Below are 20,818 nucleotides of genomic sequence, written 5' to 3'. Positions count from 1 at the left end.
CGGTGTCTATCCAAGTGCCAGAGGACAGACTGGCAGGGAGACAAGGTGCCACTCTCCAAGGTGTCACAAGGAACAAATGTGGCCACAAGGAACTGGACATATGAGTAACAGAAAGAGAAATGTACCGAGCCATAGTGCCAAGTGCTGCAGTCAGCTAAGGGAGAGCCATGTGTGCTGTGCAAATCAGTGAAGACCAACCAAATGAGAACAAACTAAGGCTATTTATTCAGAGCTTGCTATAGCAAGGAGTCAGCCAACATCATCTGCATTTTGGCAGGGACTCAAAGGCAGGCAGAGGAGTAGGAGTGCTTTAGAGAAGAAAAAAAGGGAAGGCTTTCCCTGCACCCTGATGGAAGCAGTTGGTGTGGGGAAGATGTAGGCAGGCTAACCAGAAGTGGGGCACTCTACGGGATTGGTTAGAGACGCACATTTCACCCTTTCTAGTTGGTGCTAAGTTGGAAGTGGAAACAAAAATTAGGGATGCTGTCACTTATTAAGTCCTGGCTAATTTAAGGTCAATTGTTACAAGGGTTATTGTTTGGCTTCCTGGAATGTTACTAGAGCTAGACCATTGTAATTTGTTATTGATTTTTCTGCAAGTCTGACTTAGAGTGTGCTACCTTCTGGTAGGCTGTCATAGAAAGGGGGTTTTTCACCGGCATGTTGCTGCAGGTCATGAGCCAGAGTTCTGTTTTGTTATATGGTCTGGCCATTGTTCATCTGTATATTCAGTCTCTTGAGGTGATCAGACATCAGTGAAGACTAAGAGGGCATTGTATTTCGGCTGAACAATGTGGAACATATGACATGTGGGAGAACAGGCCCTTGGCATCTTTGATTTATTCAAACCTCTCACTGAAGACACATGGGTTTTTTATGAGAAGAAGCTCAGAGCCAGCCAAAGTGGAGCTTCTCAATTGTAATAACTGCTTTACTTTCAAAAAGGTCAAGATTTGGTGAAGCTTCACTGGCCAATGAAAAGGCAGCAGACCCTGAGCAAAGCCCAGCTGGGAACCCATGGCAGAGAAAAAACAGATGCCTTCTGGGACACGTTTTAATGCCAATGAGGTTGGGTTCTTATGGGGAAAGCAAATGTACCAACTACACTTGCATTTAGGATTCAAAAAGATAAGACCCCAACTGCAAATCAGCAAAAGGGGTACATGTTTGTGTTTTTGAGGCAATACTGCCAGGCTTAATGACTAAGGTTGAAAATCCCCACATCTCAATAGGTAAGAAAAGCATAATCTCTTGCATTGTACTTGCATTCAATCCAAAATAGTGAGGAACACCATTTTGGAGTTGTTTCCAAAGGGTCATTGTAAGGGTCAAGTGGTACCTGGAAGGGAAAGAACCTTACCTAGAGGGCAGCCTGATCACGGGCCATGCTTGTGGCCCTTCTGCAACACTCGGGTTCGCACACAGCAGTGTGGAAGTCTCTTTCTCTAACCTCTGCCCCATGATATTCTTTATCCTCCAGACTCTCAGCTAAGAAACCAAGACCCCATGTTCCCATATTCTCAGGATGGTTAAGCAATGGGTGCTACTCCAATTTTAACAGACTATTGGAAGACCTTCAGCATTGTCAATTGCATCAACTACACTACAGTGTAAAGCCCGAAACTCAGTTTATGTCTGCCAGACCTGCAGAAAGAGTATACGAATGCATTGTTTAGAGACTCAGGCAGGTGGTTGGTGATGGTTTCATTAACACCGTGGAGGAAGAATGTAAGAGTTAATTGAGGGCCCCTCTGGGAAACATTGCCTAATGAAGACATTGGCAGTGGTTCTCTACCAGGGGTAATATGCCCTCAGAGGACATTTGGGAATGTGTGGGGACGTTTTTGGTCACATAACTATGGAAGCTACTGGCATCTAGTCGCACTGGCATCTAGTGGGTGAGGCCAAGGACACCGCTAGCAACTGGCACAAAAAAGTGCGAATGACATGTGGGAAAAAGGAAAGATCAGTATTCGTTTCAGGAAATTAAGTACTGGTAGAACAAGGAACAGATCAGCTTTTCATGCCCAGTGTCTGCAAACCTTCCTCTTTTTCTGCTTTCCCCCAGGGTTGAAACTCAGACAAGGCAACATAAACCAACTGGGACCCTTGTGGATGAGAACACTCAGGTTTGACAGAGATAAGATAGTAGGAACTTGAGTTACCAAGCAATCTCCCGGAGCTAAACCGCCTATCCCTCAGGACACCTGCAGACCTCTGCACTGTTATGTAGGAAAAGATGAACTTTTCTCTTATGTGACTGTTAGGGAAAAGGAAAGTGTTTGGAAAGGAGAATCATTCATACTATCAGCACAGTAGATCTGAGCTGTGACTCTTGAGATGTTAATACAGAAAATCCCAGTGCCATAAAGCCTTCTGCAGATGTTACATAAGGTTTCTGCTCCCAGCAGTGCCTCTAGAGCCCCGTGCAGGTGCAGGAACACGTGGGCGCCATCTGGAGCACTGAGCTGGGTGTTCTGGAAGTTGTGGTGGACCAGTGGAAGTGCTGGTTTAAACATACCTCCCTGTATTTTTAGAAGGTACTTTTAAAATCTTAGTTTCTGGGACTTTACTCTCCAGTTAAGTTACTCCAGCTGATGCCTTTGTCTCCAATTCAGTCTGTCCCATGCCTTCTTTTTCACTTTTGTGTTTTATATATTTTTTAATTTTTGGCCCGGTGTGGCGGCTCATGCCTGTAATTCCAGCACTTTGGGAGGCCAAGGTGGGCAGATCCCCTAAGGTCAGGAGTTCCAGCCCAGCCTGGCCAACATGGTGAAACCCCATCTCTACTAATAATACAAAAATCAGCTGGGCATGGCAGTGTGTGCCTGTAATCCCAGCTGCTCAGGAGGCTGAGGCAGGAGAATCACCTGAACCTGGGAGGCAGAGGTTGCAGTGAGCCAAGATTGTGCCACTGTACTCTGGCCTGGGAGACAGAGCAAGACTCTATCTCAAAAAAAAAAAATGTAATTTTTATGGTTACATAGTAAGTGTATGTATTTATGGAGTACATGAGATATTTTGATACAGGCATACAATGCATAATAATCACATCAGGGTAAATGGGGTATCCATCACCTCAAACATTTATTCCAATTATACTCTTTTAGTTATTTTTAAGTATACAATTAAATTATTCTTCATTATAGTCACCCTGTTGTGCTATCAAATACTAGATCTTATTCATTTTTTCTAATTATTTTTTGTACCCATTAACCATCCCCATTTCCCCCCCCACTGCAATGCCTTGTTTTTAAAAGCTGTATTTTAGAGTGTTTTGATCTTGATTGCTTTTATTCCAGACGTGCTGCGTGTGGAGCTTGGTGAAGCAGCAGTTATTTCAAACCCCACAGGCAGTAGGATGGGAGTCTTACCGTGGTGTCAGGGTTCACTCAGAAAACGGGTGGAGTAGAAGAAACCAGATGGGCCTCAGTTCTTACTAGATGCAGGCCCATCCTTTCCTCAAGAAGCCTACATGTGGATTTTCCTGTAATGCTGCGAAGTATGGAAATCATAACATTTCTATAGAAAGTAAATTTTAGTTGTCCATTATACCAGGATGGCTTTGTTCAGCTCAACCAGGCAGACAAGCTGGAGACTGAGGATGGAGACTGAGATTCAAAACCATGAGGCAGGAGGTGGTGAATCTCCCAGGCACTGGGGGTGCTCAGAAGGAAGCTGGACCACCACTTAGTTGGAATGGAGACAGGAGGAGAGAATATTCCTGAGTTAAGGAGAGAGTTGACTCATTAACCATTGTCAGCCTTGATATTCTAGGAGGGCGCCTCCCAAGGGGAGGGAAGTGAACATGTAGGGGCAACTTATTGGAGAATTGGAGAATCAGAATTGCAAGTTCTTTTTGTCATTGACTTTGTGCCATTTTTATAAAAAGCCTCTGGAACTGAATGTGCTTCCTCACTCTCTTTTGCATATAGCAACAGAGAGGAATATTATTCCATTTACAGGCTTTGTACCTTTGCCAAATTAAGAGGAAGCTTGCCTTTGTAATCAGGGTATGGTAGAAAGCACAAAGCATCTACTGCTTATGATGGTTTCTTCTAGATGAACTTGTCCATTTCCTGAACAATTCAGAAAACTGAATTTAGAGTTGAGATACATTAAGAGGCCTCTGCCTAACAGTGCTTTTATGCTGGTTGGTTTCAAAAAAGAGACTAGAAAAGTAAAACCATTTCTTGTTCAAAGAATATTCCCTAGCCAACATGCAGCATGTCACCAAGGCTGTCTAGACACTCAAGGGACTTCACCTACGCCTTGTTCAAGATTCTCCAGAAGGTATAAGTAGGCCCCTTTGAATGCATGAACACTATGTGAGCTCAGGTGAGCCACTGGTGTCTTTGGTGGAATTCTGCAACCGTTTCTATTCTTCAGCACCTTCTATAACACTTCAGCCTACCTACCAACTGTTTCTGAGTGGGGGGGAGGATCTTTCTAAGTGGAGGTTCTCCTGCCACCGGGAATGTGGCCAAAGAATATGTTCCACCTCCTCCTTATACATCACCATCTGGGCTGTCTCTCTAAATCTGTCCGTCAAAGAATGCCCATTTCAGGAGTTCATGTCCTGGGTGAAGGTGAGAAACATTTAACTTCTGTAAATCCCCAAAACATTTGTAAAGCTAACATTAGTATAGATCATGTGGGGAATGATACTTTTCACCTCAGATGAATGTAGGGACTAAATAGAGCAGAGATTTAATTCAATGTTGCTTACTTGCTTGCATGCTATGGGAGGTTCAGTCATCAGAGAACCAGTTCATGAGTTTGGTCTGATTTCCTGTCCTTTGGGTAGGCTGCAATCTTTAGGAGCAAGAGAAATTACCATCTGTTAGCTTCCTTCAAGTGGCTTACCTACAGTCCTTCGGTGTCATCTTTCTTAAGGATGTCTGGGTCATCCAGTTTCTCCACCACCAAAGGAAATACAGTCCTCTTGGAGAATTGGTCAGTGAAATATAGGGGTGCCAAGAAACATCAGAGTAAAGAAGTGACGGCCCCCAAAGGCAAATGACCCCATGTGAGAGGGGGAATGGAAGGCACTGCTTTCTTCCTTGCCTGAGGCTATGAAAATGTCCTTTGTGTGAACAAAAAGGTTTTCTACATTACTGGCCATTTAGGTCGTATTATTCACAGTGTTTCAAAATTGTGGTTATCAGCTGATGTAGATTTTGGCATTCTCTCTGAAGCCGTGCAGCATTTGTTCCTCACTGCATTTTCACCATTATAAAATACAATTCCTATTTAAATTAATTAAAACATGGAAAATCTAAACTTTATTTGGAAAGATGGTTGGAGTTTTTGTTTTTGTTTTTGTTTTTTATAATTTACGGCTTGGCACTGCAATATTCTTCAACTGGATTTATGTTGACCCATTTTAGAAAACGCAGTTACTATAAATCTGTTGTTGTTGTTTCTGTTTTTGTTATTCAACCCAAGCCTTTGGAATTATTCTAATCCACAATATGACTCATGAAGTATCACTCTTATCCTTAAGGCAAGTGGTCCGAGAGTTGAAATATTTGTAATTATCTTTCAGACTCCATGATCCTCCAAGCTATTACTTCATTATAACTCCATTTCTGAAAGACAGTTTGTTTCTCTTTTTTTCTGATATACTAAACATTTGATAGACAGGTAGCTTTCGTATCTTGAATTTCTTATTTAATGTTGATATGAGAACAGTTGCTTGCAGTTCTTCCCCTGATGCACCATCACCCATTTGTCTGCCCCTGACCATGGACACTGATAGACATTTCCCAGGCTTTCATCACCATGGAACAGCTTGCTTAGGCCACAGCATCAGATACTGGGGGTAGCGAGGAAGCCACCAACCCAAGAGAGTTGGGTTCTGATGCAAGTCATTTCATCTCTCTGAGACTCAGTTTTCTTGGGTGTACAATGAGAGTTTGGGTTAGTTCAGTGAATACCAAGAGTTCACACAAGTAGTAACAGGATCAGCAGCAATTTGGGCCGATATTTATCGAGCAGCTACTTCATGCTTTTTAATATGGCAGGAACTAGTTGGTATCCAATGGAGTATAGGAGTGGGGAGACAGACTAATAAATGAATAATTCTGACTGATTAATAATATGGTGAGAACTCAGTTCAGGAGAAGCAAGGGAAGATTTGGAAGCATGATAAGAGGCCACAAGTTTTTCCAATATTTCAAAAACTTAATGAAATACCTACATTTTTTCTGATAAGAAGAGCTGCCTCACAGAAATACCAAGTTTCTTTTTGGTACTTGGAAAAGTGTCAACTGAGTGTGGTAAGATTGGTTCTATTATGGTGTCCTGGATTGCTGGTTGGTAGTTATAGCCACAGCTAGCAACTCTGGCACCTGTGCCAAACAGCATGCCATGAACCCTAAAACCAACTTTTTAATTCACATTGTGGATCACAGATGGATATTATGAACAATGTGTACCATCTGTTAGCTTTCTATCTTAACTATTCATTCTTGCTAACTAGATGCTGAGCTTTTAAAATCACTGTTTTAAATTTATGTGACCTCTGAATGTTCATAACCTGGGACAAAAAGTTCTGGTCATCTGCCCTCATGATCATCTTGATTTTTATTTAAAATGAGAAAATTGAATGTTACTTAATAACAATGTGTTGCATAAACTAACATTTTTCAAACATGAGGTCCATGAAATAAAAATTAGCAAAAAGAGGCCTCACTGGTGAAAAGACTCTATGCATCACTACCAGATGGTAAAGGTTTTGAGTTCCAAAACTTTGTATTGTTCTCCATCATGCCTGCAGCTCTCGATGCTTGGCACGTAGTGGCCACGTGATAAAAATGTACCTGGAAGCATGCCAATGGGCCGGCGACATTGTGGCATTCCAGTTTGGTTGCTAGTGTACTTCCAAAAGGCTAGGCAGAGGCCAAAGCTAGGACAAACTCCAGGATGTGTTGTCAGTTGCATGGTCAGAGCCATGAGCTAATCTGAGATCTCCTTGGCATGTTCCAAAGCTCTGTTTTGCGAATCAAAATCTCCACGGACACCTCAGGCATTATTGTCCCATGGGAACGGTCCTGGTTTTCCTATTGTATTTTCTGACGTTGTTAATGTTGTTTCTTGGTTACTCCTATCTTTTAATTTTTGTCAATATTCCTGTATGTATAGATTTTTTTCTTTTTTTAAAAAAACAGAAATATCTTGCAGGGTCACTGGGCAGGCCAGAACAGTGACAGTGGCCCAAGTAACTGTTGGGGAAGACTGGGCAGGCTCTGTAATGCCTTGATTCATTTCTCCTTGCTTTGGGCTATGAAAACAAGTGGAGGAAGAAGAAATATCACAAGGCAGAATTTGCTTCCTCTTCTTTTTTAATATTCCCTCTTCTTTTTCCCCATTGCAATTCATGAGACTCTCTAGGAGACACTCTCCTCCATGACTTATCTCCTGTTTCTAGTCTTATAACATCTGTATTTCATATAAACTCACATCTTTTCTTACTAAACAATTTAAACTACTTTGTTAGTTTAGATGTTAGAAAAAAATAGGAAACGATGTTTATATAAAGCAATTCAGAATATATAAGAGAGAGAAACATGTTTTGAATTTAGAAAATTAGAAATTGAGTGGATAGGGAAGAAAAATTTTGAAGTCAGGCATCAGAATGAGATCTGGAATGATTATGAGTTCTTTGTTACTAAAGCGTAAAATGGGATTTAAAATATATAATGGAAAAGTTAAAGTAGTTTAATTTAAAACTACTATACTAAAAAGGTTCACCACATTTGAAAAGCTAACATATTTCAACAACTACCTACAGTGATAAATATTTATAACATGATAGACTAAGTGTTAAACTTTCATATAGAATGCACTCTTACAAACCAATAAGAGAAAGTAGGACATAAATAAGTAATTGCAAAAGAAGAAATCCAAATGGCTAATATGCATGTGGGAAAAATGTACAACTTTACTGGCAATCAAACCAATTCAGATTTCAAGAAAGGAAATCCAATATTTGTTTAGAAATTGGCAAAGATTTTTTGAAAATATAATACCTAACCTCAGTGAGGGACCCAGCAAATGACCACTCATTGTCTGTAAAAGTACAGTTTGAGGCCAGGCACAGTGGCTCACACCTGTAATCCCAGCACTTTGGGAGGCTGAGGTGGGTGGATCATTTGAGGTCAGGAGTTTGAAACCAGCCTGGCCAACATGATGAAACCCCGCCTCTACTAAAAATACAAAAATTAGCCGGGCATGGTGGTGGGCGCCCTGTAGTCCCAGCTACTTGGGAGGCTGAGGCAGGAGAATCTCTTGAACTCGGGAGGTGGAGGTTGCAGTGAGCCGAGATCACGCCACTGCACTCCAGCCTGGGCAACAAGAGCGAGACTCTGTCTTGAGGGAAAAAAAAAAGTACGATTTGTTGGACTTTCTGGAGGGCATCATTCAGAGCTTTTAAGAAGTTCTCTTTGAACTCACCAAATCCACTTTGTTCAGCAAATTTTTTAATTTTAATTTTTTTTATTTTTATTTATTTATGTTTTTGGGATCTTGGCTCACTGCAGCCTCCGCCTTCCAGGTTCAAGCGATTCTCCTGCCTCAGCCTCCCGAGTAGCTGGGATTACTGGCGCCCACCACCATACCTGGCTAATTTTTGTATTTTTAGTAGAGGCAGGGTTTCACCATGTTGGCCCGGCTTGTCTCTAAAATTTTTTATATAAGTTGGAAAATATAAAGAAGAAATTAGAATATAAGGAGTGACCTGACTTTCTATCAATAGGGGAATGATTGAATAAGTTGTGATATAAACATATTACAAAATATGATGCAGGGTTTAGAAAAACAGTTTTGATTGCTATGGATTGACCAAGAAAGATGATTATAATATATAAGTATGGAAAATGTATAAAATATGTCGCTATCTTGCCATTTTTATAAAAAGCAAACAAAAACCTGGCTATGTATATATGTGTTTATATAAGCTTAGAAAAGCTATGGTAAGGTCCTTACACTATTAAAAATGTTAGTGATATTGAAGGGGAAAGAACAATATCACAAAGGTAGTGATATTGAAGGGGAGAGAACAAATAGCTATTGCTATTTTTTTAATTTTGAATCTATAATTTTTTAAAAAGAAAAGGGTCGGTAAATATTTTTGAGCACCCACAGTGTGCCCTTGGTTTCTGGCTACTAGAAACTAAATGTGAAGTGCCAGGGACTAAATCTGTCCTAAGGGAATGATAGGATAACTGCACACTCATTTACAAAGGTGTCATTGAGTAATTATTTATAACAGTGAAATACTGAAAGCAAGTTAGATATTCAATAGTCGGAATTCGGTTAAGTAAATTATGGTATTCCATGCAGTCAGATGCTCAACAGCCATTAAATAACAGAGTGAAAATGCTCACAAGATACTGTATTGTGAAAAGGGTTGGTAACAGATCAACACGTATGAACAAATCCTAATGCTGAAATATATAAATGCATAGACAAAAATTCTAGAAGTTTGTATACCCCCCTCCAAAAATAAAGTATCATTTGATCGTGGGTTATTGGGGGTGTTTTAAAATATGCTTTATATTTTTCCATCTACAGTGAACATTGATTATCCTTACAAGCATACATTTTTTTGTTAATTATTAGAAGCAGTTTCTTAAGAACAAGATATGTGGGTTTGCACAGCATCATAATTGGTCAAGGGAGCTCACTAAAAGAGAAATAGAAAGCTCTCTGCCATTTAAGATGTTCAGCATTGAATATAATGGACATGAACACTGAGAATTTAAATCTAATGAAAGTGAAGTTGTTTCTTATCCTCAAGCCACAAACCATTTCACAGACACAGTATAAACTCTGTGGCAGCTTCATGTGGTGGCACAGGCTGGCAGGATGCCCTTGCAGCAGGGAAATACCACCTCTTCACCAGTTTTACCTCTTCCAAGCAAATGCTGTCATCTCCCACATATCATAAAGACCCACAACTATCTCCGTGAGGACCCATGACAATAAACTTGGTCCTGTTGTGGTGGGCGGAATCTTCCACCACCACATTTCTTGGTTTATGAGGTTGACCTTTCTTCTGACATTTTCCTTAGAAGCAACAACAGTTTATCCCAAGAGACCCACATATACAGATAACTCAAGGAGTGAGTAGAGAGAAACCCAACAAAACACCTCTTTATTAGCCTATATCACTCCCAATCTAGACAAAATATTATTGTAAGGAGTGTAACCTAGGGGGATTGAAGTATTATTTACTTCCATGTCTAAGAAGCCCACCCCGTCCTTCCTCTTTGTTTTCTTGGTTTCATTGACATAGACAAGAACCCAGCTGGTGGGAAGTAGATGTGACTGAGGGTGGTCGTATATTTCTACTTCCAGGTTTATTGTGCATTTTGAGTTGGTGTGTGTGTGCCATTACCCCATAATGATGTGTGGTTTTTGTTCTTTCCCCAGAATGTCGAGTGGTGAAGTCCACTTCTTACACCAAAATAGCTTCATCATCCCGCAGGAGCACCACCAAGAGCCCAGGACCGTCCAGGCGTAGCAAGTCCCCTGCCTCCACCAGCTCAGGTAAAGCAGCAGAGGAGATTTTGAAGAAATTGCCTTGTTCCTGACACAGGATGAGCAGAGGGTGTGTGAAGCCTAGAGTGTGAGGTTTTTAAGCGAGTGTAGGTTCCGGTTTATAATTTTAGAACATGTTAGAGCGGTTGAACAGATTTGCTGGAGTCTAGCATATTGGCTGCAAGAAAAAGCACTGAGCTTCAAAAAATGTAGTTAGTGAAGACTCAGGAAACCCAGATTTGCCCACAAATAGAAGAACGTTATCATCTTGTATCCTTTCTACCACCAAAGTTAATCTTTCAGATTCTGGAAGTCTCTGTTAAAGCATTTATTCTACCTGAGACTGGCCTATGAAGAGTTTCCCATTTGTATTCGCTGAACCTTTATTAAACACACTTTTGGCTCTGGCCTCAGTTTCCTTTCATGGCTCTGGAGCTAAAGGTAGTGAGATTGAGAGGGTGGAGCAGGGATTGCTGCAGTGACCTTGGCCTGAGCCTGTCTCTCAGTGGGTTCTAGTGCTGGTGTTGGAGAGGCTGTGTATGCACAAGATGAGCACCTCAACCCTACCTTCTCCTTTTTGGTCTTAAAACTGACATGAAGTCAGTTAGCAAGTGTCTTCTTTGTTTGTCTCAGGTGAAGGGTCTCTATCGTTATTAAAGGGAATTATTTATTAAATGACACAAATTGTATTGGGAATTATTAAACGATGCAAATGTCAAAGTGATTGTTACCTGATTTCATGAAGACAAGAAGCTCTTATAAATAAGAATAAATACCTCTGGGGCCTACTTGGGGGCCTTCTTTTACTCAACAGCATGGGCTAGGGGGAGTGTGAAAAGAGCTCTCGGCTGAGGCTGCCTAAGAAGGAACTCTCAATAGGGTGGATCATTATAGGTCAGGGGCCAGCTAGACCACCCAGCCCTCCTTGATTCTCTAAGAGTCTCCTTCCCCTTGGAGTTTTACCAATTACTGCTATTCTCTAGACAGATCTCCAAAGACCACCTTCCCCTCTGACTCTCAACCTAGGGTGGCATCAATGGGCTGCCAATGCCTCCTTCCCACAGCATGGCCTGCATCATAGCCAGTCAGGAAATACGTTTCAGAGCATCGCTGGCACTTGAGATGCATCTTGTTTGCCTCTGTAGTTTAAACGTGAGCTGAGAACTCCTCCCTTAGTATAACACTGCTCATGTGGATAGGATAGAGCCCTAAAATGAGGCATTGCTAAAGGATGAGACAGTAGACTCAAAGCTTAGAGCTCATGAGAGTCACTTGGGAACTTGGCAAAGTTTGTCATCCTGAACCCGCACACCCTGAGAGTCTGACTAAGGACCTAAACCTGTGTTTCAGCAAGTACTCCAGGTGATTAGGATCGGGTAGTCTGTGGTCCACATTTTGAGAAACAGTAGGTGAGGGCAGTGGTTCTCAAACTAGCAGCATCACCATCACCTGAGCACTTGTTAGAACTACAAAGCCCTGAGCTCCCTCTCCAGAACTACTGAATCAGAAACTCTGGAGCTAGAGCCCAGCAAATTGGATTTTCCCAAGCCCTCCAGCTGATTCCAATGCACACTTTGAGAAGCAGTGGGTTTTGGAAAACACAAAGGAAGTAAATGCAGAAAATCATTTGACTCTGGATAATCTGGAGGGAAAGATATGACTTGTTCATCTTCATTTGCTGGCATGACAGAGATGACTTCCGTTCTACCTCCCTGTTAGCCTCCAAGTAGCAATGTCCATCAGTGTCCTTGCAATCCAAGAGCAGACCTTTTAGATACCTTGATGTGTAGACCAAAAGAGCAATGAACAAAGGAGAGTACCAGATGCCAACTTCCTTTTCTCCCTCCTTGCAATGGCCTGGCCTCAGAGAGTCAGTCACCTGGGAGAAAAGAGAATTTCTTTCTGAAGATGATCCCTTCCCCAGGATGTCAGGGAAAGTCTCTCCCTTCAAGAGAGATACCACCCACACATAGAGAAGAGGACCTCCACAAAATGACAGACAGAGTGATCCTGGAATTGCTGCGTGGAAAACTCCCCTGGAAGAACTGAGCTTGTCCAGCTGACAGGTTAATATTGAGCTCTGTGGAGGATGTTCAGTCTTAACTAAAAAACATTTCTCACTTTCTCTGATTAAATCTGGGCTATAGGCCCGGGCCTGGTGGCTCATACCTGTAATCCCAGAACTTTGGGCGGTTGATGGGGGTGGATCACTTGAGGTCAGGAGTTTGAGACCAGCCTGGCCCATGTGGTGAAACCCCATCTCTACTAAAAATACAAAAATTAGCCGGGCATGGTGGTGGGTGCCTGTAATCCTAGCTACTCAGGAGGCTGAGGCAGGAGAATCGCTTGAATCTTGAGGGGCAGAGGTTGCAGTGAGCAGAAATCACGCCACTGCACTCCAGCCTGGATGATAGAGCAAGACACTGTCTCAAAACAAATAATAAAGAAATAAATAAATCTGGGCTATAGGATGAACTCCCATGGAGCAATAAAGGAGAACAAAGTCATAAGCCTAGCCAGCCTATTGCCCCTAAAATTTTGGCTACTTAATGCAATCACAGAAGGATGTGAAAGAGAAGGAGAGCCTATATTAATGAAACCGTATCAATTAATATATTAATGAGTTAATGAATAGTATCAATACTATTAAAAATCATCAATATTAAAAAACAAAATTAGTTCTCCATCCAAACCAACTTTGACTTAAATTTTACTTAACCTTTCCTATCTTCTTCCTCTCAGTATATAAGATGAATAAAAAAACAAGTGTGGGGCAGATGCATCTAATAATGGGTAATTAGCCAAATTCTTATGTTTTTTATATTACAGATATTCCAAGAAAATCAATATGCACTGCAGCTTTTAACTTTTTATTGTCATTGTTTTTAGCAGTTTTGTTGTTAAGAGCTGTAGGTTGGGCCAGGTGCGGTGGCTCACGCCTGTAATCCCAGCACTTTGGGAGGCTGAGGCAGGCGGATCATGAGGTCAGGAGATCGAGACCATCCTGGCTAACACGGTGAAACCCTGTCTCTACTAAAAATACAAAAAATTAGCCAGGCGTGGTGGCAGGCGCCTGTAGTCCCAGCTACTCAGGAGGCTGAGGCAGGAGAATGGCGTGAACCCAGGAGGCGGAGCTTGCAGTGAGCGGAGATGGTGCCACTGCACTCCAGCCTGGGCAACAGAGCAAGACTCCATCTCAAAAAAAAAAAAAAGGAGCTGTAGGTTGTTAGATACTCTAGATACTCCAGGGTTTAGGGTCTTTCTTTCTCTTTCTTTCTTTCTCTTTCTTTCTTTCTCTTTCTTTCTTTCTTTCTTTCTTCTCCCTTTAAGTCAATAAAGATGGGGAATGGATCAGATTCTTGCATACATGTTAAAGAATGGACTGATGAGTCTAATCTTAAAAAGATAATTATGCATATAGGCAATAATTTCATTTTATAATTAACTGGTAATGTAATCACTATTCAGCATTGTAAGAATTTATATTCATTTCTGAAAAGTAATTTTGGAAACTCAAGAAGATAGGCGAATATATTAAATGTACTTGTATATCACTGCCAACATTTGTAATTATTCCTTTTAGAAGTTTAAAATGGGTAGGACACATTGCCTCAAAATCAACAGGTTGCTCCAAACAAGCATTTCCACATTCTATTTTTTCCTTGAAGTCCTTTTCAACTCTAGTTGAAACCTGGTTGAATTGACCACCACTAACTTGGAATTTGTGATAGGTAAGTCATACCAAGTAGTATCATTTTCATAAAGAAAGTAGAGTCCAAATTCATTCTAAAATTAATATGTTCTTGAAAAATTAGCACTTCTCTTTAACTTCTAGGTCAAAGTTAATTATGTAACACTGATCATATTTTGTTTAATGTGAGCTTTTTGTGTATATAAAATTTTCAACTTGCTGCATTTTGACCTGGAAGAGATAACATGCAATCATTTTCTGATTATATAAGAGATCATTGTATGCACTGACTATCTCTTGATTCTGACTTGCTACCAAAAGTGACTTGTTACCACTTTCCTTTGGATGGTACCAATTTAGAGAGTTTCACAGGGCAGTCAACTGCCAGTCACAAATGTGTGGATTGTGCCAGTGACCTCAGGACCACCTCCTTTCCCTGGAACCGGGCCCAGAGGTTAAGAAGTTCGGCAGTGTTGCCAGTTCTCCTAGAGGCAAGTGTAGCTGCTGGATGTCAGGGAAGCCCCTCTCTCAGGGTCCCTCCACTGCTCTGGCCCAGGTCTCCTGTCCCTACTCAACTATAGCTCTTGGAACTAGTGGAAAGGCACATTGAATTATCTCTATATGGATTACATCACATTTTCTTAAAATAGCCTGTTTAGTGTTTTTCATCAATCATATGGACTCAAACATGAATTTTACTTAAATACTCTATAAACAATGGTATTGCCCCAAACCCAACTACCACCTGATTTTTTAATGTTAAAGCATTAAACCGGGTGTGGTGGCTCATGCCTGTAATCCCAGCACTTTGGGAGGCCAAGGCAGGCTGGTGAAACCTGGTCTCTAAAAAAAAAAAAAAAAAAAAATACAAAAATTAGCCTGGAATGATGGTTGCTTTGTTTCCTGTGGTCCCAGCTACTCAGGATGGCTTGACCCTGGGAGGCAGAGGTTGCAGTGAGTCGAGATTGCACAACTGCACTCCAGCCTGGACGACAGAGTGAGACCCTGTCTCAAAAAAAAAAAAAAAAAAAAAAAAAGAGTCTTTGTTTTCCCCCAAAACATTAACCCAAAGTTTATAATGATTTCTACTTCAGTGTTTAAATTTCTACTTCCAGTATTCAGTTTCCTATATTATACAGAAATTGGAGCGTATTATAAAGTTAAGATCTGCACAATTTTCGGGCTATGCTGCTATGAATATAACATGGTTAACTTATATTTACCTGAAACATTATAGTTTACATACGGCTTTTATTTCTTCAATCTTTTTTGATCCTCCTATTAATTTCCTAACCGCAGGCAAGTAAGGCAAGTTATTATTATCTCTGTTTGTAGAAATAAGGACACAGAGGCAGGGCTGGGATAACTGCTTTGCTCTGAGTCCCAGAGTTCAGAATGGCAACTCGGGGCTGGCACCGGGGGCTTCTGGTACTCTAGACACACAAGGCTGGCAGTCCTTGATACCTATTTCTTCACCTCCACTTACTAGAGTTTTGATCTCCAGGAAACAATTAATCTAGTGCCTAATTTGAGATTGCAATTCACAGCATCACAGCACCTTGCAACATAAGCCTAAGTATTAGTCCCTTGGCACCAGCGTTCCAGGAGGTGAATGATTTACCCCAACTTCCTGATGTATAGCATTGCTGGACAGAAACCTCCCTTTAAGTCAGCATTAGAACAAGAATGAGAATCCTCTGTAAATCTTCCTTTTGTCCCTTACCCATTTCTCTTCATAGCACTAAAAGAGGTTCAAAGTGATTTATTAATGTTAGGTGTTCATTTACACTTTCAGAACTATCAGTTACAGACCAACTAGTGTCAGGCATTTGCTAGGCACTAATGATGCAGAGATGAAAGAAAGCCCCTATTCTCAAGAAGCATAGGAGTCAAGGCCTCACAGATAACATGATTCACATACCTGTTGAATTATGATTAGTCTCCATAACAGAAAAGGCTGAAAGAAGGCAAACAGAGCTAGCAAAGAGAAACCAGAAGCCTTAATAACACATGAAAAGTGTAAAGAGCCTCCAGACAAATTGCGTGCTGAGACACTGGAGGATGAATCACTAAGAAATTGGAAAATGACTTCTAGCTGCTTCTTAAAGAAATGAGAATCTGTAAGACATCATAAGGAAAAAGGAGTTTCATATGGGTTTGACTCTTCATACATGTGTATATATTTGGAACACAGATCTAGTAAAATGTATAAGTTAAAAGTAAAATTCTTTAATTTTATTTTTGAGACAGGGTCTCACTCTGTCACCCAAGTTGGAGTGCAGTGGCAAAAGTAAAATTCTTTTAAGCAATTTTTTTATCTACATAGGGAAATTATAACAAAATAACTCTAAAAATAGGAATAAAATATGCATTACTTTGGTTTTAATAAAGACTGATAAAATTTCAGTTGGCTTTATATTGTTTTCTTAATCTTACAAGAAAACTGTGTTTATCTTGAAGTTTCACAGCTGCAGTCCTCCTTAAAACTTACAAATTTCAAAATTTTGATCTTTTCTTGGATTTGGGAAAGCTCTGGGGCCAGGCATGGTGGCTTATACCTTTAATCCCAACACTTTGGGAGGCCTAGGCAGGAGGACTGGTTGAGCTCAGGAGTTTGAGACCAACCTAGGCAACATACCGAGACCTGTGTCTACAAGAAATTTAAAAACTAGCTGGGTGTAATGGTGCACACCTGTGGTCCCAGCTACTTGGGAGGCTGAGGTGACATGACGTCTTGAGCCTAGGAGTTTGAGGCTAAAGTCAGCCATGATCACACCACTGCACTCCAGCTTGGATGCCAGAGTGAGACCCCATTCCAAAAAAAAAAAAAAAGAGAAGAAAAATGGAGTTTTTTTGTTTGTTTTACGGTTTTTATTTCCATTTAGATAGCCAACTTTTTATCATAGAATGATACCCTGTATTTAGAATCTCTGTCTGTGGAACCCATAGCAGACATAACTGAGGCCCAATGAGTGCCTCACACCTTTCAATTCCAATATGAGATAATGCACTTTCCTGCCCTTCAGAAGCTTATAGAGTAGAAACATTCATGGCAACAACCATTCATTCATTCAGTATGCATTGAGAATCTATAGTGGACCAGCAACGTTGGGTGCTGGAGATGCAAGGGCAAACATTTGAAAGAAGGAAAACCCAAATGGCTCAGTTAATGAACATCTACCATGACGAAGCACCATTCTGAACACCCAGCCTTAAAACTTACTTCTATGTTACTCCAGAAATCCTGAAGTCTTTTTATTCATGCTATTTAAATTTTACTTTTTTACAGTTCTATAAAAATATTTTATGCAACATATGCAGATAAGAATCAAAGCTGAGGAAGTGAAGAGAATTTTAATCAGCTCACTACTAGTCCAGTTTGTCAAATTCTTTTGATTTATATCAAACACCTTCAAAGGCAGATTGCCAGCTATTAATTTTGAGTTCAGTCTTTTCCTTTAGTGTAGAGAATTCAGCCTTATACAGTCTATGGAGAATCTTTTTTGCTTTGGAGCTCCAAGGAAATTGTTGAGAACAAAATGCATCAAGAAAATCGAGAGGTTGGTGATTCATCCCTTGTGTCTTTGGAATTTCTGGCTGCATGTAAGGCTCATCCCTCCTTCCATTTCTGCTTTCTCTGCACCCACCAATTCTTCCTAGTGTTCACCCCAGCAGAACCTCCAAAGATACTCTTCAAAGCCTTTAACCATTATCTTGACTTACTGTCTACTTGGGGGCAGCAACCTACATCAACTGCTTGTATAAATTTCTCACAGTTAATGCCCCAGGTTAATTAAATATTTCCTGAGTATCTACTGTGTTCCAGACATGCATTCGGTCCCAAGGGTGCAAAGATGATTAAACCACAGTCCTTGCCTTCAAGTTGCTTATATTATAGTAGGGAGAGAAACATATACAGCCATGTGTTGCTTAATGATGGGGATGTGTTCCAAGAAATATGTTATTAGGCAATTTTGCCATTGTGCGAACACCCTAGAGTGTACATACACAAACCTAGATGGTATAGCCTGCTACACACATGGCTATGTGGTATGGCCTATTGCTCCTAGGCTATAAACCTATACAGTATGTTATTGTACTGAATATCCTAGCAGTTGTAACCAATGATAAGCATTTGCACATCTCAACAGGTATAAACATAGAAAAGGTGCAGTGAAAACACAGAATTGTAATCTTGTGGGACCACCATCGGATATATGGTCCCTTGTTGACCAAAACATTGTTTTGTGGTACTTGACTATATGCCATGTAACTATAATAGTGTAATAAGTGCTGTGATGACCTAGAGGAAACAGGTTAGATCTCATTAATAGGGTCAGAAAGCTCTTCCAAGAGAAAAGGATTTATAAATTTGGATGTAAAAAAGGGCCAGGAGGGCATTCCCTCCCAATGTGAGCTAAGGCACAAAGACATTAAACTATATGGCATAGTTAGGGAATAGTTGCTTGTTCAATAAAAATGCAGGATAGAATTCTAAGAAAGAGTTGGAAAGATGGTGGTAGCCCCGTTGGTTGTGGTCAAATTGCACAGGGTCGTGGAAGTATGTTTGTGCTGTAGATTGTAGGTATTATGAAGTGAAAGGGGATTTTTCACAGTGCCATGAAAGATCGCAGTTGAGTTTTGGAAACAGTGGCATGGCGGTGGAAAAAATTGCTACACATGAAAGGCCAAGGGCCAGGAAGGCTCTATGAGGCCATTGTAGTCATCCTGGAATGAAATTGTCAAGACAGAACTGAAAGAGCTGGGGGAGACCTCAAAGGGAAATGAAACCAGAAATTTAACTGGATGTGAGACTAGAAGAAGAGAGAGGGATCAGAGATAGGAAGCAGGTTTGTTGGATGAGGAGAGGTAAGGAATGAGTTTCGTTTTAGACATGTGGAGTGTGAGGCGATTTGGAAATGTCTGTAAGCAATTGGAAATAAATAACTGTTCTAAGTCAGGAGATCTGCGCTAACAATATATATTTGGGAGACCCTGGTATATCGTAGTGATTTGAATAATAGAAACATAAGGTACCTTCCCGCTGCCTCAACAAGAGATTTGTAAAGATGAAAATGGAACCATGGGGGAGGGAAGTCTGCATTTCTTTTTTTTTTTTTTTGAGACGGAGTCTCGCTCTGTCACCCAGGCTGGAGTGCAGTGGGCGCAATCTCCGCTCACTGCTAGCTCCGCCTCCCGGGTTCATGCCATTCTCCCGCCTCAGCCTCCGAGTAGCTGGGACTACAGGTGCCCGCCACCACGCCCGGCTAATTTTTTGTATTTTTTTTTTTTAGTAGAGACGGGGTTTCACTATGTTAGCCAGGGTGGTCTCGATCTTCTGACCTCGTGATCTACCTGCCTCGGCCTCCCAAAGTGCTGGGATTACAGGCGTGAGCCACTGTGCCTGGCCAGAAGTCTGCATTTCTAAGAGCAATCAGCAGAAGCAGGGAAGAACAGTAAGAGTACAGGGACAGAAGTCAAAGGGGCAGAAAGTTTTGAGATGAAGGACGGGGCAGAAATGCTTGATGTTGAGATGTCAGGTAGCATGAGAACTGAATGGGGATCGTAGGATTCAGCAGTGAGGACACCACTGTGGCCTATGAAGGAATGGGCAATACCAGATGGCAGGGGGACCTGGTCTGGGAGTGTGATTTTTGGTGGTCACCGTGGGTCCTTTCCCAGGCTGGCTCCAGGCTTTACTCTAGCGGGAGCTGTCCTGCAGCAATTGGTTGGTAGGGATCAACCCCAGGACCCTCATCCACCCTGACCCTTGGTGCTTGTGGTCCCCAATTCCTCTATCATGACCATAGCCTGTTCTTGGATCCCAGCTGATAGGGATCAGATCCAAAAATTTCCCAATTTTACATCACAGGACTCTAGTTGGTCTTTTTTTATTGTTTAATTAAATTTTTTTTCTTGTACCCCAAATCGTCACCAACTCTTTTCTCCCCACCCTGTCCACACTCAGTGGGTCACCATTCTCCCTGTGGTGATGCCATCGCTGGCTGGTGTCCTCCCACTTTATCTTACATCTGCCCTGGGCACCAATGTCCAACCTGCTGCCATCACCTGTTGTGTGCCAAATAAAGTCTGAACTTGTTCTCAAGTGAAGGACATCTTCCTTTCCACTCATGTCCCCCATTTCTTTTCTGGACCCATGCTCCATCCTAGAAACAAATTTAAATTGTCCCCAGCTTGGGCTTTTCCACCTCATCCCTTTATTCCTCTCACTTGGCCTAGCTAGAATGTCTTCCTCTGTCTCTTCAGCTGTCTAAAGCCCACTCACCCAATTTGGCCCTGCAGACCTCTGCCGCTTTCCTGGATCACCTCACTGTCCAGGGTCTTCCCCAGCCCTGCAGTACTGCAGCAGCTGATTCACAGATGACACGTTGCACCACCTTGCTCAGTTGTAAAGTCTCTGAGGGCAGGGGTTCTTTGTGCATTCTACAGTGACTGTGAGTTCATGGTAACTACTGGGTAAATGTTGACCACATGAATGAATTGAGAAACACTAGAAGCTGTTGCCTAAATTTCCTGAGGTTTGGAGCCTTTGTAAGTATTTATTTAAAGAAATTAATTCAC

The 20,818-nt window shown here is 41.4% G+C and overlaps 1 protein-coding gene across 4 annotated transcripts in view; it reads left to right on the top strand.

Moving 5' to 3' along the window:
* DCLK1 (doublecortin like kinase 1) overlaps positions 1–20,818 on the top strand; it is a 354,676-nt gene that overhangs the window by 242,198 nt on the left and 91,660 nt on the right. For all 4 annotated transcript variants that reach the window (XM_019039829.4, XM_055360707.2, XM_055360708.2 and 1 more), the window contains exon 5: positions 10,438–10,554. In XM_019039829.4, coding sequence (XP_018895374.1) covers positions 10,438–10,554 — 117 coding nt within the window. The remainder of the gene's footprint in view (positions 1–10,437; positions 10,555–20,818) is intronic.

This window comes from Gorilla gorilla, chromosome 14, assembly GCF_029281585.2.
Source record: "Gorilla gorilla gorilla isolate KB3781 chromosome 14, NHGRI_mGorGor1-v2.1_pri, whole genome shotgun sequence".
In the NCBI taxonomy this organism is placed as follows: Eukaryota; Metazoa; Chordata; class Mammalia; order Primates; family Hominidae; genus Gorilla; species Gorilla gorilla.
The sequence above is the reverse complement of the archived record's forward strand: the minus strand, read 5'-3'. Positions and strand labels throughout refer to the sequence as shown.